Consider the following 25,673-nt stretch of genomic DNA (forward strand, 5'->3'; position numbering starts at 1 on the left):
CGCGACGCGCCGACAAAGAAGCCTTTCTTCATCGGCACAGGTAAGCCTCGTGAAACCAGGTTTACCTGTGCCGATGAAGAAAGGCTTCTTTGTCGGCGTGTCGCGTCCAGACTGCCCCGATCTGCCGACAAACAGCTGATCGGCAGATCGGGGCAGCCATTTAAATTTAAATGAAGCCGCGATTATTTTAATCGCGGCTTCATTTCCCTCTTCCGATCTGGCTAATCTACATGCCTCCGTCGAAGGAGGCATGTAGTCTAGACACACCCTAGGACTTGAAAACATGTTCTCTGCATATGGAACTTCAAGATGTTTCTTGTTGGTTGTAGGAATCCTCTGCTGAATGGCATCTTGTAAAGCAGGAACTATCTCTACTGTGGTAAACTAGACATTTTGTTTCAGATAGCTCCATTTCCCTTGCTTTGTTGTTGCTTCTTTTCTCTAATCCCAGATCGGATCACAATGGTTTCCCTGATGATCTTCCATGTTCTGCAGGGTAGTGTGACATGATAGCTTTGGTAAATCCTAGTGGCTATGTCTACACTGACCCCTTTTACGAAAGGGGCATGCTAATTTTAAACTTCGTAATAGGGAAATCCGCGGGGGATTTAAATATCCCCCGCGGGATTTAAATAAAGATGTCCGCCGCTTTTTTCCGGCTTGGGGAAAAGCCGGAAAAAAGCGTCTAGACTGGCCCGATCCTCCGGAATAAAGCCCTTTTCCGGAGGATCTCTTATTCCGGCTTCAAAGTAGGAATAAGAGATCCTCTGGAAAAGGGCTTTATTCTGGAGGATCGGGCCAGTCTAGACGCTTTTTTCCGGCTTTTCCCCAAGCCGGAAAAAAGCGGCGGCATCTTTATTTATATCCCCCGCGGGAGATATTTAAATCCCCCGCGGATTTCCCTATTACAAAGTTTAAAATTAGCATGCCCCTTTCGTAAAAGGGGCAAGTGTAGACGTAGCCAGTAAGTAAAGGCTGTTCCAGTTAAATACAGTGTCCAGTTAAATACAGTGTCTATCTTAAAACAGATCCAACTGTCATCCCTGGCTATAGACTGGTTATCAGACAAAACTGGAATATAAAAGTGCTGCTATCTGAAAGTGGATGTCTCCATTGGTGTATAAATACATTTGGATATTTTTAAAGAAATAATTACTTGTCTCTAAGTTTTGAGTGTGCCTGGTTCTTAGTATGCTTTAATTGTATGAAAAGCTATTTCCAGTGAAACATTGACCAATAACAAAGAAGTAAAGAGCACTTTTTTCCTCCTTGGGGGAATGGAGATGGTAACAGTGAGGCAGCCATTGTATTTGGTTAATTTTGACCTTTAGGTTCTAAAAGTTGAATTTGGTACCTTCAAGGTTATGCAAGTTGGTGGGACAAAACATGACCCAAGTTGTTACAAACTTCTAACAAGAAATGCCTTCTTTCTTTTCAGCAATTAATCATAAACATTTTGCTAAATCCAGAACAAAAATATCCTCTTATATATGTGGTTTCAGATAATTAAATCAGGCTCATGGGCAATCACCAAACAGAATCATTAGATTCTTAGGACTTTTGCAAAGTAGACAAAAACAGTGGCTTTAACGTAAACCTGGTCTTTGAAATGGAATTAGACAATTTCAATTTAACTGTTTATTTTAAGTTCCAAGCTAACCATAAACCATATAAAAAAAGCTTTAAAAACAACTAATAGTCCTGCAGCACCTTAGAAACTAACAAAAAATGTAGATGGTATCATGAGCTTTTGTGGGCACAACCCACTTCTTCAAACTATGTAATCATTTAAATGTTAATCCAATGCTGGCAGGTCAATATTTTTAATTGTCATTGTACATATTTAGTGGAGTTAAAATGTCAAACACAGGATAAGAATCTGACTTCCTTTAATGTATCTGGTTAGCTTCATTTCAGATAACGTCATTGTACCATTTGATTCACTCAGAGAATAAAAACCTCATTCATGTAAGCTTCTGTTTAAAGAGAGATGTCATTAGTACAGTCTGGGGTTACCACTATATGCAGTGGTGCTTACCTACATTTAAAAGATTTTTTTTATTCCATTTTGTAAATTTGGCTGTCCAGAATTCTAGATTCATACACAACTTTTTAGAGAAAATTTAAATCCGTATCAGTACTGCCAGTCTACTAAAACTTTCCCTGTTGAACTGTCTAACCTGCTCTTCAGGGGAAACCGGAGAAAACTGACACTGTAAGCACTGCAGTGTGCTCTAAAGGCCAGCAGATTTGGATGGTGTCAGATGAAGTACTATTCTAAATTTTGTAGTTAAGATATCAGAGACTTTTATTATTTTATAAGATGCGATGTAAAAAGAAGTAAAGGATGACTTCATTATAGATACATTGTAAACAAGAGCGAACACTTGGAACATGTTGAAGATGCAAGAAAGCATGTAATTCAATGATTATATTGAAGTTTTAAACCCCTTTTAGAAAAGTCTTATCTTACAGATATGGATCCTGATTCAAAGGAGCAATGTGTAAATGTAGGGGTCAGGCTGTGTATGGATCCAACTGCAGGACTCAAGCCTGAAAATGGAATAATTTAACTATATTGTTGTTGAAAATTACTTGGTTTTTTTCTACTGTTTTTGGAATTACAGTGACACCTAGGGTACGTCTAGACTACAGGGTTTTGTCGACAGAAGTTTTGTCGACAGATACTGTAGACAAAACTTCTGTCGACAAAGAGCGTCTAGACTACATCCAGTTCTGTCGACAAAGCAAGCAGCTTTGTCGACATAACAGTGTGGACGCAAAGGACAGTGTAGATGCAATAATGCCTTCTATCAACAGAACTCTGTCAACAAAAGGCGTTATTCCTCGTAGAATGAGGTTTACATATGTCGACAAAACTGCTGAGTTTTGTCGATGTTATGTCGACATAACTCAAAGGCAGTGTGGACGCAGGTATAGTTTTGTCGACAAAAGTCCACTTTTGTCGACAAAACCCTGTAGTCTAGACACACCCCTAGAGTCCAAATTATCTGAGAGAACCACAACTTTGTTTTTATTTCTTAACATACAGTAAAACCTCACTAATTCCCCCAAACAAAATATTATTGTGGAGTTCCAAATTGTATGAATTGACAAGCAGAAATCTTACTAAGTCAATCATATTGCATTATAAAACCATATTCTGTTCATTTTGATTTTAATGTTTATATTTATACTTAATTAGTAGGTGTTATATGATGTTTGTTTAAAAATTCTTTCCTCACACAATTAACCTGTGGAACTCACTGCTATATGATATCCTTGAGACCAAGCTGGCAAGCTTAGTGTTTAAAAAAGGATTCAATATTTATATAAATAACAAGAACAACTGTAAAAATTAAAAAAAAAAATAGTCTAGCAGCACCTTAAAGACTAACAAAACATAAGAATTGGTGTAGTTAGACTACACAAATGTATGAGAAATCATGCTTCAAGAGAGAAGCAACTAACCATTACCTGCTTTGGATTAACAAGAAAGTTTTCCTATTGGATATGTTGTCTTATAATTTTGTCCATTATGGGCGATGTGGATTTTTGTGCCTTTTTATACCTTCCCCTCAGATATCTGGTACTGTCCTATGTAGGTGGCAGTGGTCTAGATGGATCTGTTTTGCTTTGGTGTGACAATTGTTGTGTTCTTAAAAGTTGCAAAATGTTAGATAAGGCTTCATTACTGGACACAACTAACACTTTGTTGAGAGGATGTGTGAGACCAGCCAATATCTGCCAAGGCTCCCGAGGACTGCAGATTAAATGAGAACTGGTGAAGTTTGACTGTAGTCCAGCAATTTCAGTTGTGCCCCATTCTGTGCCGAGGCACAAATTGTTAGGGGTGGGTTATGCCCCTGTGTAGTGACTGGGTGTGGTTCTAATATGGAATGAGGCACTGTTTCTGGCTAGCAACTTAGGATCTTGTCTACCTGATACACTTACATATAAACATTGAAAGAAGAACGGTCCTTGGATAAGCATGTGGACTAAGCTACCTTTCTACTTCATATCAAGGTCCCTCTGAATCAGGTCTGACATTACATTATCTGTAGTGTGTATATTTTTTTTGTTGCCTATTGTTTCTATCTGTTATGCGCTAGGGATGTTAAAATGTGTTTAAGTAACCATGTAACCTGAAAATTTCAGCTGTTACAAATGGGGCACATGGAGAGCCAGCTTAAAAGCTGTCTCCCCCACCAATACAGGCTCCCGCCTCCGCCCCTCCTTCCCCCTGCCTCTGATACAGTAGCAATGAGGAGGCAGGCAGCTCCCCAGGAGCAGGTGCATGCAGAGAGCCAGCCCAGGCTCATCGGTTAACTGTGTACATGGTTACATTTTAACATCCCTATTATACATACAGCCTGCCAGATTCTGTTTTTACCCTGCTGTAAGTCCCGAATTACTGTTGACATAAGTGGTAGTTGTAGCTAATTTACACCAACATAAGTAACTGAGAAAAAAATTTGACCAAGAAGCTTCATTTTCCTTTATCTCCCATCTCAAAACTTTCAGAAGCATTACATTCACAAAAAATAAAAAAGTATATGTAGTACAAACCCTAAATATGGAAATTTACATGAGGTATTAGTGGCTCTTCAAAGGAAAATAAAGTCCTTTTCCAAAATTTTTATTTTGCAGAGGGACGGGGCTTGGTAATAGTAACATAACTGCAATACTTTTTACAGTTTAGCTGGAATGCTGTTATTTGTGTTTGATCTATTTGCAAAACATTTTTTTTAAAGCACTGGATTCTGAAAGGATTTTTATTTTTATTTTTTTTAGCAAGGTAAGTCTCTTTTAAAAAATTAATTTTTTAGTTTCAGACATGCTGAGTTGCATTTCACATTAGGTATCTTGAATTGTGTGTTGTGTTTTGAATCTTATCTGTTTTGATAGATGTTATCTGGTTCCAAACACTCCTGCAAAAAACAAACAAAAACAAGTTGTAAAAAGATTCAATGTGTAATAGTTTGCCCCACTAAGGAAATACTGAACTGGGTTGATTTGCAAATTCAGTACAATCAATTTAGGACTGAATAAGGAATTTCCCCTCTTGATATTCACATCTCTACATCAACTGCTATGAATGAGCCACATCCTCTTTGATTTGATTAGTGTCATTACCAAGAAACTTTTCTTTTGTTGTCCTTCTATACCCCTGCCTCTAACTCTGCTCCAATTCATATGGTGAAGTGGATTTTACGCACAAAAGCTTTATCCATAAGGTGCCACAAGACACCTCATGTGTTAGTTTGTATCTACAAAAACAAACTTCACCTGAGACTTCTCCTTTCCTTTGCTACTGGTGCAGAATGTGACCGTCTGTCCTGTATCTGCATGCCCTCGTTCATCTGCAAGATTCTTAACCTTTTTCATTCAGTGTTGACTATCCTGAATACAGCTCCTAGGTGAGCGCAGAGAGTCAGCAGGACAGTCATGTTTATCTTATGCGTATGCTCACGTCTGCCAGTCCCTGGGTTACATCAGTAAGGGTTTGATGGCTTTTTGGAGGGCAGTTTTAGAGGAATGAAAATTAAATCACAGGTTTTATATGTGGGCAAGTGTTTCACCTGTCAATGCTGAATGTCTATTTCATTTTCGTGTTTCATCTGTGAAGTATATGTTCTGTTTCCTTATTAGAATGAAACAGGAGCTATATTTCTTGTTTATGATTCAGGAGTAGTTTTCTTAATTTGAAAGTGTTGTGTATGTTCCTAAAATTGTTCTTCTGTAGCATATGCAAAATACACTATGGTGTGGTTTAAAAAAAATTGTTACAAGTTTGGGGGGATGAAATCATGTTCATGTCTTTATACAGTATCATGAAGTATTCTGTATAATTTGCATATGTTGTAGTAATTGTTTTAGGAATATTTGAGTTCTTAAACTTTTTGGAACTACTTTTTGTAATTCTACTTGTAAAGCCATGTGCCTTCATTGATGTGAGTCCAATTATCCAGAGCTCGGGGGTGGATGGGGAAAGAAATTGAAACTAATGATGTGCCTCCAAAAGTGAACTGTAATAGCTTTTCAATACCTAAAATATGTATGTCATGGCTCTAAAGCAGGGATGGGCAAAAGGGCCTCCGCAGGCCAAATCCAGCCCACCAAGCAGGTTGATCTGGCCCACGGAGGCCTTGTTGCTTCCCCCGCCCCCAGGACAATTAGGGCTTGGGGCGGGAGCAGCTTGTGAAATTTCCTCTGCCCTAACCCTGCCCTGCAAGGAGGCCTCGCACGCTCCCCTACCCCCAGGCCAGTCAGGGCTTGGGGGCTGGGGAGCGCATTAAGTCTCTTCCCACCCTGCCAGGAGCGCGCGGCACTTCAAAATGCTACGTGATCCTGGCAGGGCGGAGGAAACTTTGTGCGCTTCCCCAGCCCCTAGGTTCTAATTGGCCTGGGGGCAGGGGAGCATGCAAAGCCTCTTCCCACCTTGCCAGTAGCATGGGTGCTTAGTGGGAAGTGGGAGGGGGCAAAGGGGTTCCCCCACCATCAGGCCAATCATGGTCTGTGGGCAGGGAAGCCCGAAAGCATCCTGGCCCCGCCCCTTCCATTTTAGGTCCCACCCCCTACCTGGGTAGCCCAGGGCCACTTCAAAAATTTTTGCCTACCCCCTGTTCTAAAGTCTGGCATCTCAAGTGTTTTCAGACATAAAATGAGCACAAAATTCTTTTGGAAAAAGTGTGTCTCTACTCCCCAATAGTATGTAGATCCTAATTTCAGCTTTGATGTGCAGTATTGGACTTCTGAAACCTTTGGCATTGTAAGTGTTGAAAAGCTATTGCTGGTTCAGGACTGACTCTTGCAAATGCTGGCTCTCTGGCAGTGAAGAAGTCCGATTCTGTAGGAAATGTAATATAGTTCTGAAATGTGATTCTCCCTTTTTTCACATACAATGAACTAGCAAAAATAGCCATAAGATTTTGGAAACCCACTTCTCATGTTACTTGTTACTCACTGGCTGATTATGGTTGTTAGCATATCTCTTCTTGTACAGTTCTTGTACAATTGCTCGACAAACTGTTCGGCCACTCATATTTTTCTGCAGATTAAAATGTAGTTAACAATTTTGTATTAGAAATAGAATTGTAAAAATTCATTTGTCTCTACATTATATCTTTTCTGATTTGTTTTTTAAAATTTCATCGTAAGATATCACGATAACATGAAACATTAAGTTTTGCAGCCAAAAGGGGCCCCAGCTGTAGAACAAATTTCTTACTGTCAAATTAAATTCCTTCTTTATCTTGTGGAGTTTACATACACACACACATACACACACACATACTCTCTCACTCTCACTCCCTCTAAAGTCACCATTCAGTTGCACGGCAGAAGTTGGCTTTTTAACTATAGTTGAAACATAATTTATTGTGATATCTATGTTACTGAAAAGCCATCACTTAACACAGGAAGGTGGCCCTGAGCATAACTCTCACTGTCCAATTAGCCAGAAAGAACTCATTAACAGAAACTTTAAAGCTCGGGGAAAAAAGTTATTTGATAGATCATCTGGTTATATCTCACTTAATACCCTGACATTATAGGGCCCTTGGGCATGAATGCACCTTGGTCTCTCCTGTTCTCTAGCTATAACACAAAATAGTCTCATTTCCTGAAAGATGTAATACTTTGGTATAAATCAAGTTGTTGGGGTTGATGTGGTAGTAGCTAGGTGGTTTTGATGGTCTGTGATGTGCAGGAGGTCAGACAAGGTGGTCTGGTGGTACCTCCTAGCCTTTAAATATTGACTCTAAATTCAGCAGTTTTTAAAAAAAAACTTAGGCACTGGGTCCCTTTATTACTTACTTCCACAGAGTTTGAGCTCTGTGTACTTCCAGCTACAGTAACCCCTTTGCTTGAGATTTCAGAGAGCCTGTTTAATGTCCCCAGATTTGTTCAAGGTTATACTTTAAAATATATATAAAAAAATCTGTGAATCAAAGACATCCCAAACAAGTAAAGTCAATATTAACATACATGGTGTTCTCCTTTTACGTCTTCTTTCTTGGTTTTCTTTACTAGTTTGGATTTTGACTGCAAAACAAAAGTCAGTTTTATACATGGCTCTGCATGTTAAATAACTAAAGTGATACTGTAGCAAAATATATTGCCTGCTTATAACATTAGGGCTGTCTTACTATTTATTAGGTTCATTTAAGGGTTCCAAATACTGATGACTGTTCTAAAAACAAAAGCCCCACCAGACACACTTAATAAAAATCAATGTCAGTGTCATCACTAACTGAAAAACTTAAACAACAAATAATCTAGTAGCACTTTAAAGACCAACAAAACATGTACAGTAAAACCTGTATTATCTGGCATACTCGGGGATTAGGGCATTCCGGTTATCTAAATATTCTGGTTATCTGAGGGACGCATCAACCTAGGAAAAATCAATGGACAATAATAGTAAAACTCAAGTTTTTAATATTGGTAGTTTTGTAACATGAGGCAGTTGGTCTCACAGGGAGCTTGGAGAGGGAGTTCTGCAGGTAAAAGAGGAGTAAAAACAGGACCCTTGTAGAGCTTCTAAAAGGTTTGAAATCTAGAAGCCTCTGTTAATTGGCTGAGCCTCAGTTAGGGGGAGGGGCTACCAGACCTATATAAGCCTGTGACTCAGTGACCAGGGAGCTTGCGAACAGGAACAGCTAACATGGAGTTTGGAGAGGGAGGTTAGAGGGCACTAGTGACTTCTGACCTTCTTTAAAACATAACTCTTATAATAATCTATATTCCAGAGGTTTAAAAAGAATCCCAGTTTATACTTAAACTTATTCATTAGAAAAATGGAGACAGAAGCCCAGCAGCAGAGTGGGGGCTATCCTGTTGTTTGCGTCGAGTGTAACATGTATGATTACCTGCCCTGTGGGCGGGTGGCATATGGGTGCACCCGTTGCAAGGGGCTCCTGACCCTCAGAGACCGAGTTCGGGCTTTGGAGGCCAGGGTGGCTGAACTGGAGGAGCTAAGGGAGGTAGAGAGAGATGTTGATGAGACTTTCCGGGACACTGTAGTACTGTCCCACCTCCAGTCTGAGAACCCCAGTGCTCTTAAGGAGGTTAAAAGTCTCAAGGGAACAGAGCATTCAATGGGAGCAGAGGGAAACCATCCCGTAGTTGGGACCCTCCTCCCAGAGGATGTTGCGGTATCCTCTCGCACTGAAGATACCTCTGAGGGAGAGGGAATGCCAGTTAGGAAGAGGCAGGTGTCAGTAGTGGGTGATTCTATTGTAAGAAACATAGATAGTTGAGTTTGTGATGACCAGGAGAACCGTATGGTCCCTTGCCTGCCTGGTGCGAAGGTTGTGGATCTCTCAAGGCATCTAGATAGACTTGTGTAGTGCTGGGGAGGAGCCGGTGGTCGTGGTACATGTAGGTACCAATGATGTAGGGAAGGGTAGGAGAGATGTCCTGGAGGCTAAATTTAGGCTGCTAGGAAAGAGACTGAAATCCAGGACCTCTATGGTGGCATTCTCGGAAATGCTTCCAGTTCCACGCGCAGGGCCAGGTAGGCAGGCAGAGCTTCAGAGTCTCAATGCATGGATGAGACGATGGTGTAGGGAAGAAGGGTTTGGATTTATTAGGAATTGGGGACACTTTTGCAAGAGGGGGAGCCTAAACAGGAAGGATGGGCTCCACCTAAACCAGGGTGGAACCAGAGTGCTGGCACTAAACATTAAAAAGGCCGTAGAGCAGTTTTTAAACTAAGAGATGGGGGAAAGCCGATTGGTGTGGAGATGCACGGAAATCGGAGGGAGACTTCTCTTAGAGAATCTCTATCAATGGATTCTCCTCTAAGCTGTAGTCAGAAAGAGAGGAGGGGAGAGGGCAAACCATGGGCCAGAGCAGACAAACAACGGCATACAAAGGAATCAAATGCATCAGGGAAGGGCAGACATATAAGCAGTGGCAAATTTTTAAAGTGCTTCTACACAAATGCTAGGAGTCTGACTAATAAGATGGGTGAACTAGAGTACCTCGTATGAAATGAGGAGATTGACATAATAGGCATCACTGAAACCTGGTGGAATGAGGAAAATCTGTGGGACACAATCATAGCGGGATATAAAATATATCAAAAGGATAGAGCAGGCCGGGTGGGTGGCGGAGTGGCACTGTATGTGAAAGATAATGTAGAATCAAATGAAATAAAAATATTAAATGAATCAACATGTTAAATAGAATTGCTATGGATAGTAATTCCATGCTCCAATAATAAGAAATTAGCAATAGGGATATATTACCGACCACCTGACCAGGACAGCGATACTGACATTGAAATGCTGAGGGAGATTAGAGAGGCTACCAAAATAAAGAACTCTATAATAATGGGGGATTTTAATTACCCCCATATTGACTGGATACATGTCACCTCAGGAAGAGAAGCGGAGATAAAATTTCTCAATGGCTTAAATGACTGCTTCTTGGAGCAGCTGGTACAGGAACCCACAAGGGGAGAGGCAATTCTCGATTTAGTCCTGAGTGGAGCGCAGGATCAGGTCCAGGAAATAACAGAGTTCTTTGAAGGGGTTAACAAACATGTGGAAAAGGGGGATCCAGTAGATATAGTATATTTAGATTTTCAGAAAGCCTTTGACAAGGTCCGTCATCAAAGGCTCTTGTGTAAATTACATGGCCATGGGATAAGAGGGAAGGTCCTTTCTTGGATTGAGAACTGGTTAAAAGACAGGAAACAAAGGGTAGGAATAAATGGTAAATTTTCAGAATGGAGAGGGGTAACTAGTGGTGTCCCCCAAGGGTCAGTCCTGGGACCAAACTTGTTCAACTTATTCATAAATGATCTGGAGAAAGGGGTAAGCAGTGAGGTGGTAAAGTTTGCAGATGATACCAAACTGTTTAGGATAGTCAAGACAGAAGCAGACAGTGAAGGACTCCAAGAAGATCTCACCAAACTGAGTGATTGGGCAACAAAATGGCAAATGAAATTTAATGTGGATAAGTGTAAAGTAATGCACATCGGGAAAAATAACCCTAACTATAGGTACAGTATGATGGGGGCTAATTTGGCTACGACAAATCAGGAAAGAGATCTTGGAGTTATCGTGGACAGTTCTCTGAAAACTTCCACACAGTGTGCAGTGGCGGTCAAAAAGACAAATAGGATGCTAAGAATTATTAAGAAAGGGATAGAAAATAAGACCCAGAATATCTTACTGACCCTGTATAAAACTATGGTACGCCCACATCTTGAATACTGTGTACAGATGTGGTCTCCTCACCTCAAAAAAGGTATATTGGCCTTGGAAGGGGTTCAGAAAAGGACAACTAAAATGATTAGGGGTTTGGAACGGGTCCCATATGAGGAGAGGTTAAAGCAACTGGGACTTTTCAGTTTAGAAAAGAGGAGACTGAGGGGGGATATGATAGAGGTATATAAAATCATGAGTGGTGTGGAGAGGGCCGATAAAGAAAAGTTATTTATTAGTTCCCTAAATGGAAGAACTAGAGGACACCAAATAAAATTAATGGGTAGCAGGTTTAAAACTAATAAAAGAAAGTTCTTCTTCACACAGTGTGTAGTCAACCTGTGGAACTCGTTGCCAGAGGAGGCTGTGAAGGCTAGGACTATAACAGAGTTTAAAGAGAAGCTAGATAATTTCATGGAGGTTATGTCCATAAAAGGCTATTAGCCAGGGGATAAAATGGTGTCCTTGACCTCTGTTTGTGAGAGGCTGGAGAGGGATGGCAGGAGACAAATCGCTTGATCATTATCTTTGGTCCACCCTCTCTGGGGCACCTGGTGCTGGCCACTATCGGCAGACAGGATACTGGGCTAGATGGACCTTTGGTCTGACCCAGTACGGCCGTTCTTATGTAAAGACTATTAGTACTTCTTAAAATTAAGCCAGTCATGGTAAACCAAGCCAGGCCTGTACACCTGAAGATGTGACAGTATTGTGGCTGGGGCCAATGGCGGTTAACAAAGTTTTCTGGTTAACAGAGTGCTGCATAACAAAGATTTCATTGTAGATGGTATCATGAGCTTTCATGGGCATAACTCGCTTCTTCAGAAGAAGTGCCTATGAAAACTCATGATGCCATCTACATGTTTTGTTGGTCTATAAAGTGCTACTAGACTATTTGTTGTTTTTTAAGTTTTTCCTGTTACTGACTTCAGAGGGGTAGCCGAGTTAGTCTGTAACTGAGTACATTTTAAACATTCGGGATGTTAAGATGTTTAATAAGTTAGCCATGTAACCCGGGAATGGGGAACCTTTTTGAATCGGGGCTGCTGATCCAGAGAAAAATCAGTCAGGGGCCACACACAAGTGAGAAAAAAACTCAAAACAAAACTCTCTCTGGTGTGACCTGCAACATAGAAATAAAAAGATACGCCCCACATTCCTCTCACACACCAGAGGCTAGGAGGCCCAGGCTAGTAGATTTTTGTGTGCTCCATCCCCTCAGGGCATCTGGCCCCTGGGCCTTAGGTTGCCCTTCCCTGGGTTAAACTCTAACATCCCCATTAAACATGCACAACTCTTTTTCTCTCTGGTTCTGGGAGAGCTTTTCCAAGTTTAAGATGCCCCGCAATTCTTTTCCAATATCCTTTTCCATGCATCTTACAACATTTTGAATAGGACTTCACTATGGAAGTAAAAGTATTGCTTGAAATAATTTCATTGCACTTGCATTTAGTATTGTAGAGTAATGTAATTATTAGTTTACCAATGGAAATTAATTCATGGAGTTTACAATCTGTTTATTGCTAGTAATGCTCTTTATTTGCTAACTATTTTCTTTCAAAATATTATTTGAATCTTATCAGACTTTTTGTATTTTTGATAATCTGACTCATTTACAAAATGACTTCTGGCAATGTATACCAAAGTTGCGGTAGATTGTTCCAAGAATAGTTTGGGTTTCTGTTGCCTTACCCATTTTTTTTTTTATAAAGAGAGTTTCAAAGGGAAAGTGATGTGTGAGATGTAATGAGTATACTAAGTGTCTAATCTGTGTGTGAGAGTGTATAGATGCATATGAGGTATAATCCTCAAACACAACCTCTGTAAAACTCGTTTGCCATGTGTGATGCAAAAGTAATTAAAATTCTTTGACCCTTAGCTCTTGATGAAAACATTAAAGCTATTGAGTAATCTGGATGAAAACAAACCAAATATGAAAAGTTAAAACTAAACCTACCTTGTAGAATATAATGACTGCAAATATGGCAGTGTTGTATAAAAAGAGCAGAGATGAGAGGACTATCATGAGGATATATACTTCTGTGCTGTCCTTCTCAGGCCCTTTAGTCATAATAAACAGTGTTAGAATAATGGAAACTGTTCTGTTTAGATTATATTTTTAGAATAATATTTGTATAGCTATTTCATCTAAGGAACTCGATACTGCATGCTTACAAATTCACTTATTAGTCATTCTTGGTATTAATTTCCATCTTGGTTCTTGACTGTAAGAGACCTCTTTCCTCCTTATCAGCTGGGACACTTGATAAGAGTCACTAGACTCAAACAGCTGGGAACAAGAGACCAGGTATTTTTGATGGAGAGCCCTTAATATGGGATTTTGTTCTCTTATCACCCTAAGCTTCTGCCGGTCTAAAATCTAACCATTGAGGAACAAGTCTGAAGAAGGCTCATGTGCTTGTTCAGGATTTTTAGCACAGTGCATGGTGGAAAGAACATAGGGAGAGTATGGAACTCTGTTTGGGGAAGAGAGCAATAGGGTTCCATGTGCAGAATAAATGTTTTGTCCCATAGCATGGATGTGTACCACCTTTGGAAACACATGCTGTCTGCCTTGGGTCTTCTGCCAATCATTTGAATGGGCAACATTTAAATCTCTCCAAGGCAGCCGCTCAAGCACTCAGCATAAAGGGAATACTGATTTGCAAGTGCAAATAATTAGAGATATTTAAAATATCTTTTCTATTAAGATTGTTCATAGGAATTAGTGACTAACCTCTTTTCACCAATTTTGTTCCTCTCCCAGCTTGCTTAGATGTGGTTGCATTTGAATCTGAAAATGCTATTCCACAGATATAAATGGCACTGTCATTTATGGTCAGTTTCTTGATCTGAAGTGAAGAATTTGATTCAACTGTGAACTTCTGTGTATCTGTGCATGTAGGTGTACACAAAGCCTCATGTGTAAAAGCAAAATAGCGAAACCATAGAATTTGAGGCTGGGATCCAGAACAGTTGGAAGCAGAGAAACGGCACGTTATGTTCACAGTGTTGACAGTGTTGTCTACTTCCTTAAGTGGGTGTTGTGTTATGATAACATTGCAGGTGTCTACAGCATGACCTGCTGAGGGGAAAAAAAAACCTTTTAAATTCTCTATCACTCAACTAAGATGTTGTAGAATAAATACAAGTTACCTTGAATTTACCTAGAGGAGTAAAAAGCAGTGATATGCCAACCATGGGATCTCTTGTTGTTTTCAGGAAGTTTCTTCTTGGATGATTCCAAGACTGCCTCATGGTCCAAATACCATTTTGAACTTTTTAATGCTTTTCATATGCCCACAAGTAAATATGAATGTGATTGCTTATTGATCATGGGTTTCACAGGTCAGCAGTACCATGTGCTAGTACTGGCACTTAAAAAACTAAGCAATATTCAGAGAAAGGAAGGCAAGGAAAGATTAAGCAGGAAAGAGAACTTGATTTAACTTCCTTAAATGATCAGCAACTTCATTTGAGTCATCAGCAACTCACAAGCTTTCTGTTTACTGTAACTTATGACAAATGCATTTTTACTGAGCTATTATAGAAATCCATAACTGTAATAAACTTAAATATGCCAAGATAATTCTATCAAAATAATGGTTAAATGCCTAAAATGTAGATAATTGGCATGGAGACTGTGGAAATAGATATTGCTAAACCAACATTATATAATTTAGTTTCTAGAAAGTATTTAGAAAACAAATTACAAAACAATTGAAATGGACTTATATCTCTAATCAAATCTTGAATTGTTACAAATTATGTATTGTATGTACTCAAGTACAGTAAAATGTAAAGTTAAGATAGCAAAGAATGTTACTACTCAATATTGTCTAGATATGTGACTCTTCATATTTGTACTGAGTTTCTGGTGAACCAAATCCAGGCAAGATGAGTGCATGGGGGTTCCGCAGGAAGAGAGAAGTCATTCTCTTTTTTTCTGTGCCACAAGTTAGCAGCAGAGTCACTATGCTTCCCTGAGGATGCATTAGCCAACAGCAGATGCATTCCCTCTGTGAAAGGTATCGATTGGCTGGTATAGTACATCCACAAACTGACTAATCTCTCTGTCCCTGCCCTGACCTCACTGTACACTGAGGTGGATGGTGCCCCTGTGAAGCAGAATGCTGTAACATTTAGTTGGTGTAGACACTGTGCATTGGGTTACCAAAAGCCTTGTCCTACCAACCCAGTAGAGCAGAACTGCAGCCATTTAGCTGTATCAGGGGTCTGCTGTGCAGGAAGGGGAGGATTTGTCGATATGGTCGTAGGTTATGAGAGCACTTTATATAATCCTTTTGAAGAACAATTTTTCATTAATATTCATTTGATTAGGAAACTTTATGAAGACAGCAGAAATTAGCTAACTGCAAAGCAGATTTTCTTGCCTCTTAGCATTTTACAGACTTGTTCCAAATGAGAACTGCATTTTTAATCTGTGTAAGAAATTTTATGTGAATCTCTTTTAAAGTAGGTGAAGAAGCCAGTAAGATGAAAAATAAAATGCCTTACCAATGTTGTATAGAATCCAGTTGAATTCCAACACTAGCACGGCTTTGCATTTATTGAAAGGTGCCATTTCTTGGTGTGTTTGTCCTGAAATGGTTCTGCTCAAAAAAAAGAGGAAGCTAATCAGGAAACTTTAGAAATTACTCAATTCTCTACATCTCACACTCAGACACTTCCTATTTGCATATATTTACAAGAATTAAACATGTTTAGTACATTTCTTAAAGGTGCAGTATGTATTTAAATGTAATGAAATTTACATTTTTCAGTTAGATGGGACTAGTGAAAATCTATTCTTTTGACAAGTGGTTTTTTTTTAATTTTAAAACTACTATATTGTTGAGTTGCTTCTGATGATTTCATTGGCTATAACAAGTGACAACATATTTTTCATTATATAAAGGTATCTGGAACTTAATTTCCTTTTTCGGAGGATCCTAAACAAATAACCCTTCCCTTCTCAGTTACCAAAATGGCCCTTGAATGAACAGAGGTTCAGTAGACACTGTTCAACGGGACTCTAAGGGATTTCTTCTCTAGTTTGGTGCAGAGTCTCTTGAGGTGGATTTTTTTGGGGGGCTGGGGCACAAGGAAACAGGGATTTTTAGCTAGTAGTATGGTCACAGTATTCCTCAATAATTATTAATAATAGCAAATTCTGGTTGTCAGCACCTCACGTTATTTATTATAACTAGCTGATGCCAGCTGCAGGAACGGAGTATCTCCAATAAGAATGAGAAAGTATTTTAATGTTGGCCAAAATTTTAGTTTCTCAAGCGACATGTGCCAAATCTTAGTGTCACTAGATGATCTTACTATTCTGAATCAAATAGTTATGTGGCCAAATGAGCTTTAATGTAGAACTATTAGTAAAGGATTCAACAAAATATGAGCTGGGGGAGGGGAGGGGAAAACTCCCTCTAACTCAAACAGGACCTTTGAATGTTGTGGTCTTCAGATAGATACCTACAAATGCTTTACCCATCATGTGTTGGGGTGGAACATAAACTCCTGAATGGAATGTAAGCAGCATAGAATGCTTTCTTCAAGATACTGCCGTACATTGGAAAGGGTCCTTTTAAAAAATTTAAATACTGTTATTTTGTTTTCTCAGTAGGTGGCAAGTGGGAAAAACCCTCAGAAATTTTGGAAATCAAGGGGCAGACTTGGGAAGAACAGGTGAATAGCCTGCCAGAAGTTTTCAGAAAAGCTGGTTTTGCCATAGAGGCTTTCACCAGACTGCCATACTTATGTGAAGGTGATATGTATAATGACTACTATGTATTAGATGATGCTGTCTTCGTCCTCAAGCCGGTGTAAGCGTGTATGAAGTAGAAGTCTTCAAAGTCAAACCCAAGAAGCAGCCTCTGAAAGAGGTGTCTGATTTATGATTACTTAATGGGAGGGAATTTTGGGATTGCCATTCTAAATAAATATCATGTAAGAATTTTAAATGCCAAAATACTAATGTATTTCTTTGTAGTATCTTTAAAAAGGACAGTTTTTTTTTTAAACAGACTCTTCAGTTGAGATTTTTTACCAACTCTTAGCCCAACAATGCAGTCTGCAATCCAACATTAATGGAAGATATTTTTATACTTACCTGCAGTAGGGATCATAACCAGACAAAAGCAATAGTCATTATGATACATGAGCCAATATACAGTATGGATTGTTCTTTAAGAAATCAAGTGAAAACTGGCAATAAAGCTATCTCTGCAGTTCAGAGCATTGTCGACTATAAAGAGTTGGAATGGATATTCTTCCATGTTAAGAAGTTATTTTATCTCTGACTGTCATTCTTCAGCACATCTTTTTAATCATGCTAATAAACTTTTTTTGAGATGACCTTGCAATAATTTTTGTGTTCATTTATGGAAATGTAGCCATGCTTGTCTGCAAAAACTGTTACATGTATCGATAAAAGAACCCTGTAGCAATACAACTAAGTTTCATTTAATGGGATTTAATTATTGTTTTGAAGACTAATGCAATCCATTTTTTAAAAAAATATTAGTGGATGGGTTCTTCTATGTACTTCTCAATCTCCTACATCCTCCCTGCTTTTGTGCACATCAGTAATGAGGGTTAGTCAAGACTTATGAAAGCTGTTCCTTAAACGGATGGATAGGGTCAAGTTGATACATGACCGTTCTTTGAGTTGGATCCTTTGGAGAAAATTTGCTCAATCCGTGGAAGGCTAAGGTAGGAATTTTCACTTGAGATCCTCCATCCATACACATGCATCTGACGAAGTGGGTCTTTGCCCACGAAAGCTTATGCTCCAATAAATGTGTTAGTCTGTAAGGTGCCACAGGACTCCTCGTGCCTCATCCATACACATGCATGTTTGCAAGGATAATTACCTTCCTTTCAACATTATGGTCTCCATGTTCCACATGTTTGATCAAAACATTTAGTTTAACTTAAGCAGTTTAATCTTCCCCTTCCAGAGTTTCACTGAAGCTTTAATTGAATCTGCCCAAGAAGGGATCAGTTCCGGACTTTCTTTTACATAGACGCTCTTCTCAGTAGCTGTCTTTGACATGCTGGCTACATAACTCCTTGCGAATATTCATGTGGAGACAGCTGAGGCTGAGGAAGTTATCCTGTTACAAAAGACTGCTGACTGGTGGAGGAGGAGATGGCTCAGGGGGAACACTGGCAGCTGGTAACTTCTGGCAGCAGGCAGTGCTCCACTCCTGCCCCCAACCCTCCCACTGTGGTACTGGGAAACTGTTACGCTATTCTGGATACGGGAGACAAGGAATCACCCCCTAAGGCAGAAGAGGAGAAGCCTTGTACCCCCAAGGCTGGGAGGTCTGCTGCCACCACTGCAAGGAGGAAACATAGGGTAGTGGTGATTGGAGACTCTCTTCTGAGGGGGACATGGGCACCATCTGTCACCCTGACATGACATTTTGGGAGGTATGCTGCCTGCCAGGGCCCATATCCGAGACGTTATGGAGGCATTGTCAAGGATTATCCAGCCCCCTGACTTCTACCACATGCTACTCATCCATGTGGGCACTAAGGGTAAGGCTGGGCTGGGTAATAATTTTTGATGGGGGGGAGCACGCCAAGATTTTGGAAAGTGGTCAAGGGCTGCTCTTACATATTAATGGAGATGCAGGGTCTGGAATGGAGGTTGGGTGCAGAAGGGAGCTTGGGGTATGGGACTGGGAGACTGGGGTATGGGAGGGAGTTGGGATGAAGCAGGTGGTTGTGACCTTAGAGCAGGGGACTGGAGTGCAGGGGTTTGGGATGTGACCTAGGGTAGGAAGGGATTGTGATCTGGAGCAGGAGATTGGGGTGCCAAATCTTGGAGGGGGTCTGGGTGTAAGAGGGGGACAGAGGGTTTGGGTATGTTGAGTGGGGGGGCAGAGAGTTGGGGGCAGGAAAGGGCACGGGTGCCAGAAGCAGGCTGTGGCCAAGAGACTTACTTGTCAGCTGCCAAACTAGACTGCCTGCTTGCCTAGCCATGTGCTTCTTGAATAACTGAGTCCAAGAGTGGGAACGTGATTCTTCTTAGCTGCCTGTTATTCTAAAAAGCAGCTCCCATTGGGTGGTTTCTATAAGAAACTGGCCAATGGGAATGTGCTGGAGCGGGGCAGCTCCTAAAACTTCTCCCCTCCCCTCCAGTTTCAAAACAGAAACAGCGCCCCGCAGCCGCTTTTGTACATGGCGTGCAGGGCTGCAAAGCAAGCTGGGGAGCCTGGGGCTCCCTGCTGCCTCCATGGGCTGGATCTGGTGGCTTGGCGCGCCAGATGTGGCCCACGGGCAGTATTTGCCCAGGCCTGCTGTAAGGTGTGACCTTGAGTGGATCAAGAGTGACTACCAGGCTCTGGAAGTACGGGTGAAGGCGTTTGGAGTGCATTTGGTGTTCTCTTCAGTCTTTCATAGGTGCATCCTGCAGGTGAGTGCGTGGCTACAAAGATGGTGTCGCCAGGAGGTCTTTGGCTTCCTTAACCACAGGATACTGTTCCAAGAAGGACTGCTAAGCAGAGTTGGGGTTCATCTATCGAGGAAGGGGAAGGGAGTATTTGGATACAGACTGGCTAACCCCAGTGAAGAGGGCTTTAAACTAGGTTTGACTGGGGCAGGTGACCAAAGCCCACAGGTAAGTGAAAAACATGGAGGCAGCAAAGGGGGAGGGGAAAGGGGTACTTGAAAGTGGCTGTGGGTCCCCAGCTGACCTTGGGTTCTGGGGAAATGTCGCAGGGAACCCGTGGACAGCTGGGGAGTCCCCAGCAGACCCGGCTCCGTGTGGCATTTCAAAGTGGCAGTGCAGCATAGAGCCCCGGGTCAGCGAGGGACTCTGAACCTGGGCTCTATGCTGTGCTGCCACTTGAAATGCCCAAGAGCACCCGCTCGGGTCTCTTGTTTATTTCAAAGCTGGCACCCATGTGCAGCCCGGGGCCAGTGGGACTTCCTGTTGGCCCTGGGCTGCACGCGGAGTTCCAAATTCCTCCATTTCAAAGGAGGAATGCGGAAGTGCCTATCGACTAGTTGAGTAGTCAATGGAAATTCCATTGACTACATAACTAGTCAATTAACTGCTAGTTAACATCCTTAATTTGGATTTCTGTAGTTCAGATTATTTATAAACAAGATTAAGGTAAAATCAAAGTTAGTTACTTTAACAGGAGAGAGACTTTGAAGTTTCAAGCCATTAGAACTGATTCACTGAACGTTTGTCATCTCAGGTTTCACATTTTGCTTGAAATAAAAACAAAACTATTTTAATGGATTTAAGATCAGATTTTGTTAGAAACGGAGGTGCCTAAAGATACAGAATTTTGGTACCTACCTCCCAAGTGCACCTTTCTGCATTTTTAGATTCCTAAATGCCTTTTAAAATCTGTCCATAGAAACTAGTTCATGGTGTCCACAGATCATCTTAACTGCACATCTCACCTACTATAGAACCTCCAAACCTTTGATTTGAAATCCCCCATTTGCTGAATTGGGGTTATGTTGCCCTTATATCATTAATATGAGAGAAAATAGTTTGGATAATGGACTATATAAATTGTTCATTATTATTCCTAATCATCTGAAATCTCACATATAGACAGATTTCTACATATTGAGTTGTGTGCCTGTGAAATGTTACCTCAATGCTAATTTTAATAAATCTGATCTCTAAGGGTACATCTACACTTGCACCCTAGTTTGAACTAGGGATGCAAATGCAGGCATTTGAAAAATGAGGAGTAACATTAGTTTGAACCAAGGGGTTTGGTTCGAACTAATACATCTCAGCGCGCACTTCCTGGTTTGAATCAGCTGTGATTCAAACTAGCGCGCCGGCGAGATCATGCTAATGAAGCACGGGATATTTAAATCCCCGCTTCATTGACTATTTCAAATGCCTGTATTTACATCCCTAGTTCAAACTAGGGTGCAAGTGTAGACATACCTTAATTGTGTAACTTTCAGAAAGAAACTTCTTATTTTTAAGATACATAGGACTTCTGGCTCTGATTGGTAGTTTCGCTGGAATATGGTAATCCAGACCTGCCTGTTTTTCAGAACCATGCTTTCATTGCTGGTAGAAACCAGAACTGCTACATCAGAATTCCTCAGAGGAGGATTATCTGAGTGTTGTTTGAAATGCTGTTAAGTAAAGGTTTTGGGGTTTTGTTTTAAAATTAGAAAAATTGCAATTTAAAATATATTGTGTGCTATGAAAAGAGCTAGTGGAGGATTGCACAGCTCACTGGCTGGATAAGGAGGCAGCAGCCTTACACTTCCTAGATCATTGATTTAATTGTTAGTGTACATCTACATTGTGCGACTAGTTCAGGATACTGGAGGAATCCTGAAATAGCAACTCCGCATCTACACAAACTGCCCATTATTTTGAAATATTTTTCTAAATAACAGGTGCGCTGTTTCAGCATCTCTGTAACTTTCATTCCATGAGGGTTAAGGGATGTCTCGAAATAGTGAGCTATTTTATCAGAGGGGTAGCCGTGTTAGTCTGAATCCGCAAAAAGCGGCAAGGAGTCCTGTGGCACTTTATAGACTAACCGAAGTGTTGGAGCATAAGCTTTTGTGGGCAAAGACCCACTTCGTCAGATGCATTTTGCCCACAAAAGCTTATGCTCCAACACTTTGGTTAGTCTATAAGGTGCCACAGGACTCCTCACTGCATTTTGAAATTTGGTGCTGCATAGATGCGCCAAATTTCAAAATAAGCTATTTCGATTCTATTTTGAAATAAGATACATAATTTCCGCTACGCAAATTGCTTATCTTATTTCAAGTTTAGGGTGCGGTGTAGATGCACCCTTATAGAAATATAGTGATCTCAATTCTTGAACACCCAATTTTGAGAGCAGCATTGGTGAAAAATTTGACCTCTCAAATAAGGCAATTTAATGTCCCATCTCACTAACTAAGCGCAATTCTTAAATATACTAAAGCTGAACAAAAATGTTAGTTCAGGTATGATGGATAATTGTGCTGTGATGGATCAGGACCCACTTGGGTCAGTCACCTGATGTGCTGAGACACCACTGAGCCCAGGGGGCTGATAGAATTGCCAGGCCTCTAGGAAAGGAAGGGTGGGCCAGCTCTGTGCTCCCAGAAGGAGCAGGGCTGGGGGGCTAGCCTTTCCCTGCCACCCTGCAGCACCACACAAGAGTGGGCTGCTTGGGGCTCTGGTGGCAATTTAAAGGGCCTAGAGCTCCAGTCACTGCTGCAGTAGTGGCTGCCAGGAGACCAGGTTCTTTTGAATTGCTGGGCCCCAGGACACTTGTCTCCTTTGCCCCCAACCCACAGCAATGGTTCTGGCTGAGCAAGCTTGCCCTGTAATAGCTTTGACACTCTGCAATCCTGTCTTGCTGAGTATGACTCTCTAGTCTGCCACAGCACAGACACAGGGAAGGCCCACACCCCTCTGCTTATAATAAAGACAATATAGTGAGGCTATGTCTAGACTACAAATTTTTATTGGAAGAGGCTTTTCCAAAATTTTGGAAAAACCTCCTCTTCCGAAAGAGTACGTCCGCTCCTGGTTGCGGCTGAGTCTCTGTAGTCTAGATGTAGCCAGAGGGACAAATCCTTAGCACATGGATACACCGCCCCTTGGAGAGCTGAACCCTAGATAAATCCTTTTATGATGTAGAGATTCATACACTATAAGCTCACGAAATTTGCCTTTTCTCAATATAAAAGAGAGAGATGCACACACTCCTTGCCTCCCCAAGTAACAATAATTTACAGTGGATTTGTTAATAGACAAAAGTAATTTTATTACATATAAAAAGGTAGGATTTAAGTGGTTAAAAGAGTACATGGAAAAAAGTAGATTACTAAGAATAATAGAACAACATACAAGCTAAGCTTAAAATACTCATACACTAATGGAACTAGTTACATATAGGGATGTTAGAGTGTAACCGACTAACCATTGAACCAATAAGCTGATGCCTGTTGGCTGTTTTATGCCTGAGGGTCTATGCCAGATCCAGAGGTGTGACTAGAATTATGTTGCCTGCCCCTATATTAGTGGGAGTGTTGTAATCAAGACATAAGAAGTTAATTCCCTCTGCTCTGCACCGATAGACTTCAACTAGATTCCAGCTCTCAGCATGGCATTTCAGGAAAGATGTGGACAAATTGGAGAAAGTCCAGAGAAGAGCAACAAACACGATTAAAAGTCTAGAAAAGAGGCCCTAAGAAGGAAGATTGAAAGAACTGGGTTTCACTTTTGTATTTCTTCTTTGGAAAGTTTCATCATAAAGCCATAACGCCTAATCACTTGTTCTATGGAAGAGTAAATGTTTTCGAACGTAACCGTAATTAAATCTTAATAGTAATAATTCTCACTTCAGCAGTCGCTCTTTACATTTTGGCAGAAAGGTAGAGCAGCTGTGGAGAAAAGGGGCGGTGTACACGGTGGGGTGTGCAGACTAGTCAAGTTAGAACTAGCCAGCTTCTTTTGTGTATATGAATGATGGGAAAATGCAGCCCTTAATGTGTCATTTGGAGGGGGTGACTTTTACGCTGGCTCTGGGATCGCTTGGGACACAAGGCACCGTAAATAGATCAGCATCCTGGCTCCCTCTCCGATTTGGGTCCGCGTTCAAATTTACTGAATGGTGTTGAGAGCAAAGGAGAACAAGAAAAACGCTCCATCCCCAGGGGGCCGCCTCCTGCCTGCCCCGCGGGAGGGGAGCCCGCCTGAGGTGAGCCCCACGGCCGGCCCTGCCCAAGGGGCACTTGTGGCCCGTGAGAAACCCAGCAGCGCCAACTCCCCCGCCCCCTCTCCTGTTCTTCCCCGGCTCTGCGCCCTTCTGTCGTCCTACTTTCCCGCCCCCGCTCCTCCCGCCTCCCACAGGCGCCCCTGACAGAGGAGAGGGGCCGCCGGAGCTGGCGTAGCTGTGGGAAGGCGCGAAGCGGGACGATCCTGCTGTACCTGGGCTGGCGTCGGTGGGGATAGACCCCTCTGGCCGCCCAGTGCTCCTGGGATCCTCTGGCTCGGAAGGTGGGGAAACCTTCGGGGGGGCGATCTTTGCACATGGCAACATGCGCAGATTGGGTCCAGGTGGTTCTGTTCAGGCGGGGGTTGTGACTGAATTGTAGTTCAGTAACTAGTCTGCCTTGCTTAATAACAATTAATAATCATCCGCTGTAAGGTAAGTCAGCTAAGCCAGGTGTTTCTTCAATTCCGTCCTTCCCCTGCGGGGTGTTGCCATGCAATGTGTAAATGCCTGTGGTCATCCCTAGATAGTAGTTGGTAAATAGTTTGCAAAGATTGTTAAACCTTTGGGATCTGTGAGTCTCAGCTAGGGGTTGATTTACTCCTGGGATTTCCCAAAGGTCTTCCAAGAAAGTCCATCATCCCCTCTAGATATTTACTTAGTTTTACAACAAGCTACATGAAAAGCACTCACCAAGTCAGTGCAAACTAAAATGTCATACAGACAATAACTTGTTTCTACTGCTCTAGGTATATGCACTGAAATGTAAGTACAAAATAGACATTCCCAATTGATTTATAGTTATATTGTAAAAGTGAGAAAGGAAACATTTTTTTTCAGTAATAATGTGCTGTGACACTGCTATATGTTTATGTCTGATTTTGTAAACAAGTAGTTTTGAAGTGAGGTGAAACTTGGGGGCAGGCAAGACAAATCAGATTCCTGAAAGGGGTATGGTAGACTGGAAAGTTTCAGAGCCACTGGTTGGGATAATTTGGATGAAATGGATTGGGTTTCTGTATCAGTAAGTAGTCTTACCTGCGGGTATTGAGACTAGCTGTCTGAGATAACACTGACCTAAGACAAGCAAGCAGACTTCAGTTAGGGTGCAGTTTGCATCAACTAACATAGTGATAAAAAGTCAGGAATTTCGAAACACTGCTGTTTGGAATTAAAAAGGCAAATACAAATTATGGTAGTGCCCTGTAAAAAAATCATGAAAAGAATGATCTAAATACAAAACACATTCTGCATCTCACCCCTTGGAAGGGGGAATGGCATAGGCATAAAATTTTTTAAAGGTACTTATAAGATTAACTCTTTTTGCCTGATTTTTGTTTGATGTATTCAGTGGTTAGCAAACCAATAAAAACTGTGGTTAAATAAGGCTATTTATTGGCAGTGTTTTCTCATGCAACTGTTAGTTGCCCAGTTTAGCTCACCCTCCTAAACACTTCATCCCTGATAGGTTTATTGAACATGTTTTAATTTAAACAAAATCATACACACATCAGATCAAGTTAGTTTGAAGGACTAAATCAAGATTGAGAATGGTGATGGAATAATATGTTAAACTGTACAGTGTAATTCTATAAACCTTACTGCAAAATTATTAGGGCAAATGCAGAAACTAACACAAGAAAGTTCATTGTCTGGGAAACTGGATATATTTGAATGCGACAGATGTCCCATAGAGCTCTGAATGTGATAGCTGAATGAGAAGTGC

The 25,673-nt window shown here is 41.1% G+C and overlaps 3 protein-coding genes across 11 annotated transcripts in view; 2 read left to right on the forward strand and 1 right to left on the reverse strand.

The window, feature by feature from the left end:
- The window catches only part of METTL9 (methyltransferase 9, His-X-His N1(pi)-histidine), a 50,510-nt gene extending 32,928 nt beyond the window's left edge, over positions 1 to 17,582 (forward strand). For all 4 annotated transcript variants that reach the window (XM_014580763.4, XM_006112804.5, XM_075899483.2 and 1 more), the window contains exon 5: positions 16,849 to 17,582. In XM_014580763.4, coding sequence (XP_014436249.2) covers positions 16,849 to 17,054 — 206 coding nt within the window. In that variant the 3' untranslated portion in view covers positions 17,055 to 17,582. The remainder of the gene's footprint in view (positions 1 to 16,848) is intronic.
- Positions 1,006 to 15,857, reverse strand: IGSF6 (immunoglobulin superfamily member 6). 2 transcript variants are annotated; one of them, XM_025178481.3, is made up of 6 exons: positions 15,738 to 15,836; positions 13,957 to 14,301; positions 13,177 to 13,280; positions 7,990 to 8,046; positions 6,968 to 7,051; positions 1,006 to 4,931 (listed from the first exon to the last, which is right to left on the reverse strand). In XM_025178481.3, exons 1-6 carry the CDS (start codon positions 15,802 to 15,804, stop codon positions 4,893 to 4,895), a joined length of 696 nt encoding a protein of 231 aa, XP_025034266.3. In that variant the 5' UTR covers positions 15,805 to 15,836; the 3' UTR covers positions 1,006 to 4,892. The 2 variants fall into 2 exon arrangements, with proteins under 2 accessions (XP_025034266.3, XP_075755599.2); XM_075899484.2 differs by having other exon boundaries at positions 3,189 to 4,931; positions 13,957 to 14,304; positions 15,738 to 15,857.
- A 5,440-nt stretch (positions 17,583 to 23,022) lies between the features above and the next one.
- The window catches only part of OTOA (otoancorin), a 74,076-nt gene continuing 71,425 nt past the window's right edge, over positions 23,023 to 25,673 (forward strand). For 2 of the 5 annotated variants that reach the window (XM_075899478.2, XM_075899479.2), the window contains exon 1: positions 24,056 to 24,231. Coding sequence is in view for 2 of the 5 variants with exons in the window: in XM_075899481.2 (XP_075755596.2) it covers positions 23,843 to 23,932 (90 nt within the window). In the remaining 3 variants the exon portion in view is untranslated. Of the gene's footprint in view, positions 23,933 to 24,055; positions 24,232 to 25,673 lie in introns of those variants that run through there. The other 3 variants (XM_075899481.2, XM_075899476.2, XM_075899480.2) reach the window with 3 other exon arrangements.

The sequence above is a fragment of the Pelodiscus sinensis genome, chromosome 15 (assembly GCF_052426305.1).
Source record: "Pelodiscus sinensis isolate ZL-2025 chromosome 15, ASM5242630v1, whole genome shotgun sequence".
Taxonomy (NCBI): Eukaryota; Metazoa; Chordata; order Testudines; family Trionychidae; genus Pelodiscus; species Pelodiscus sinensis.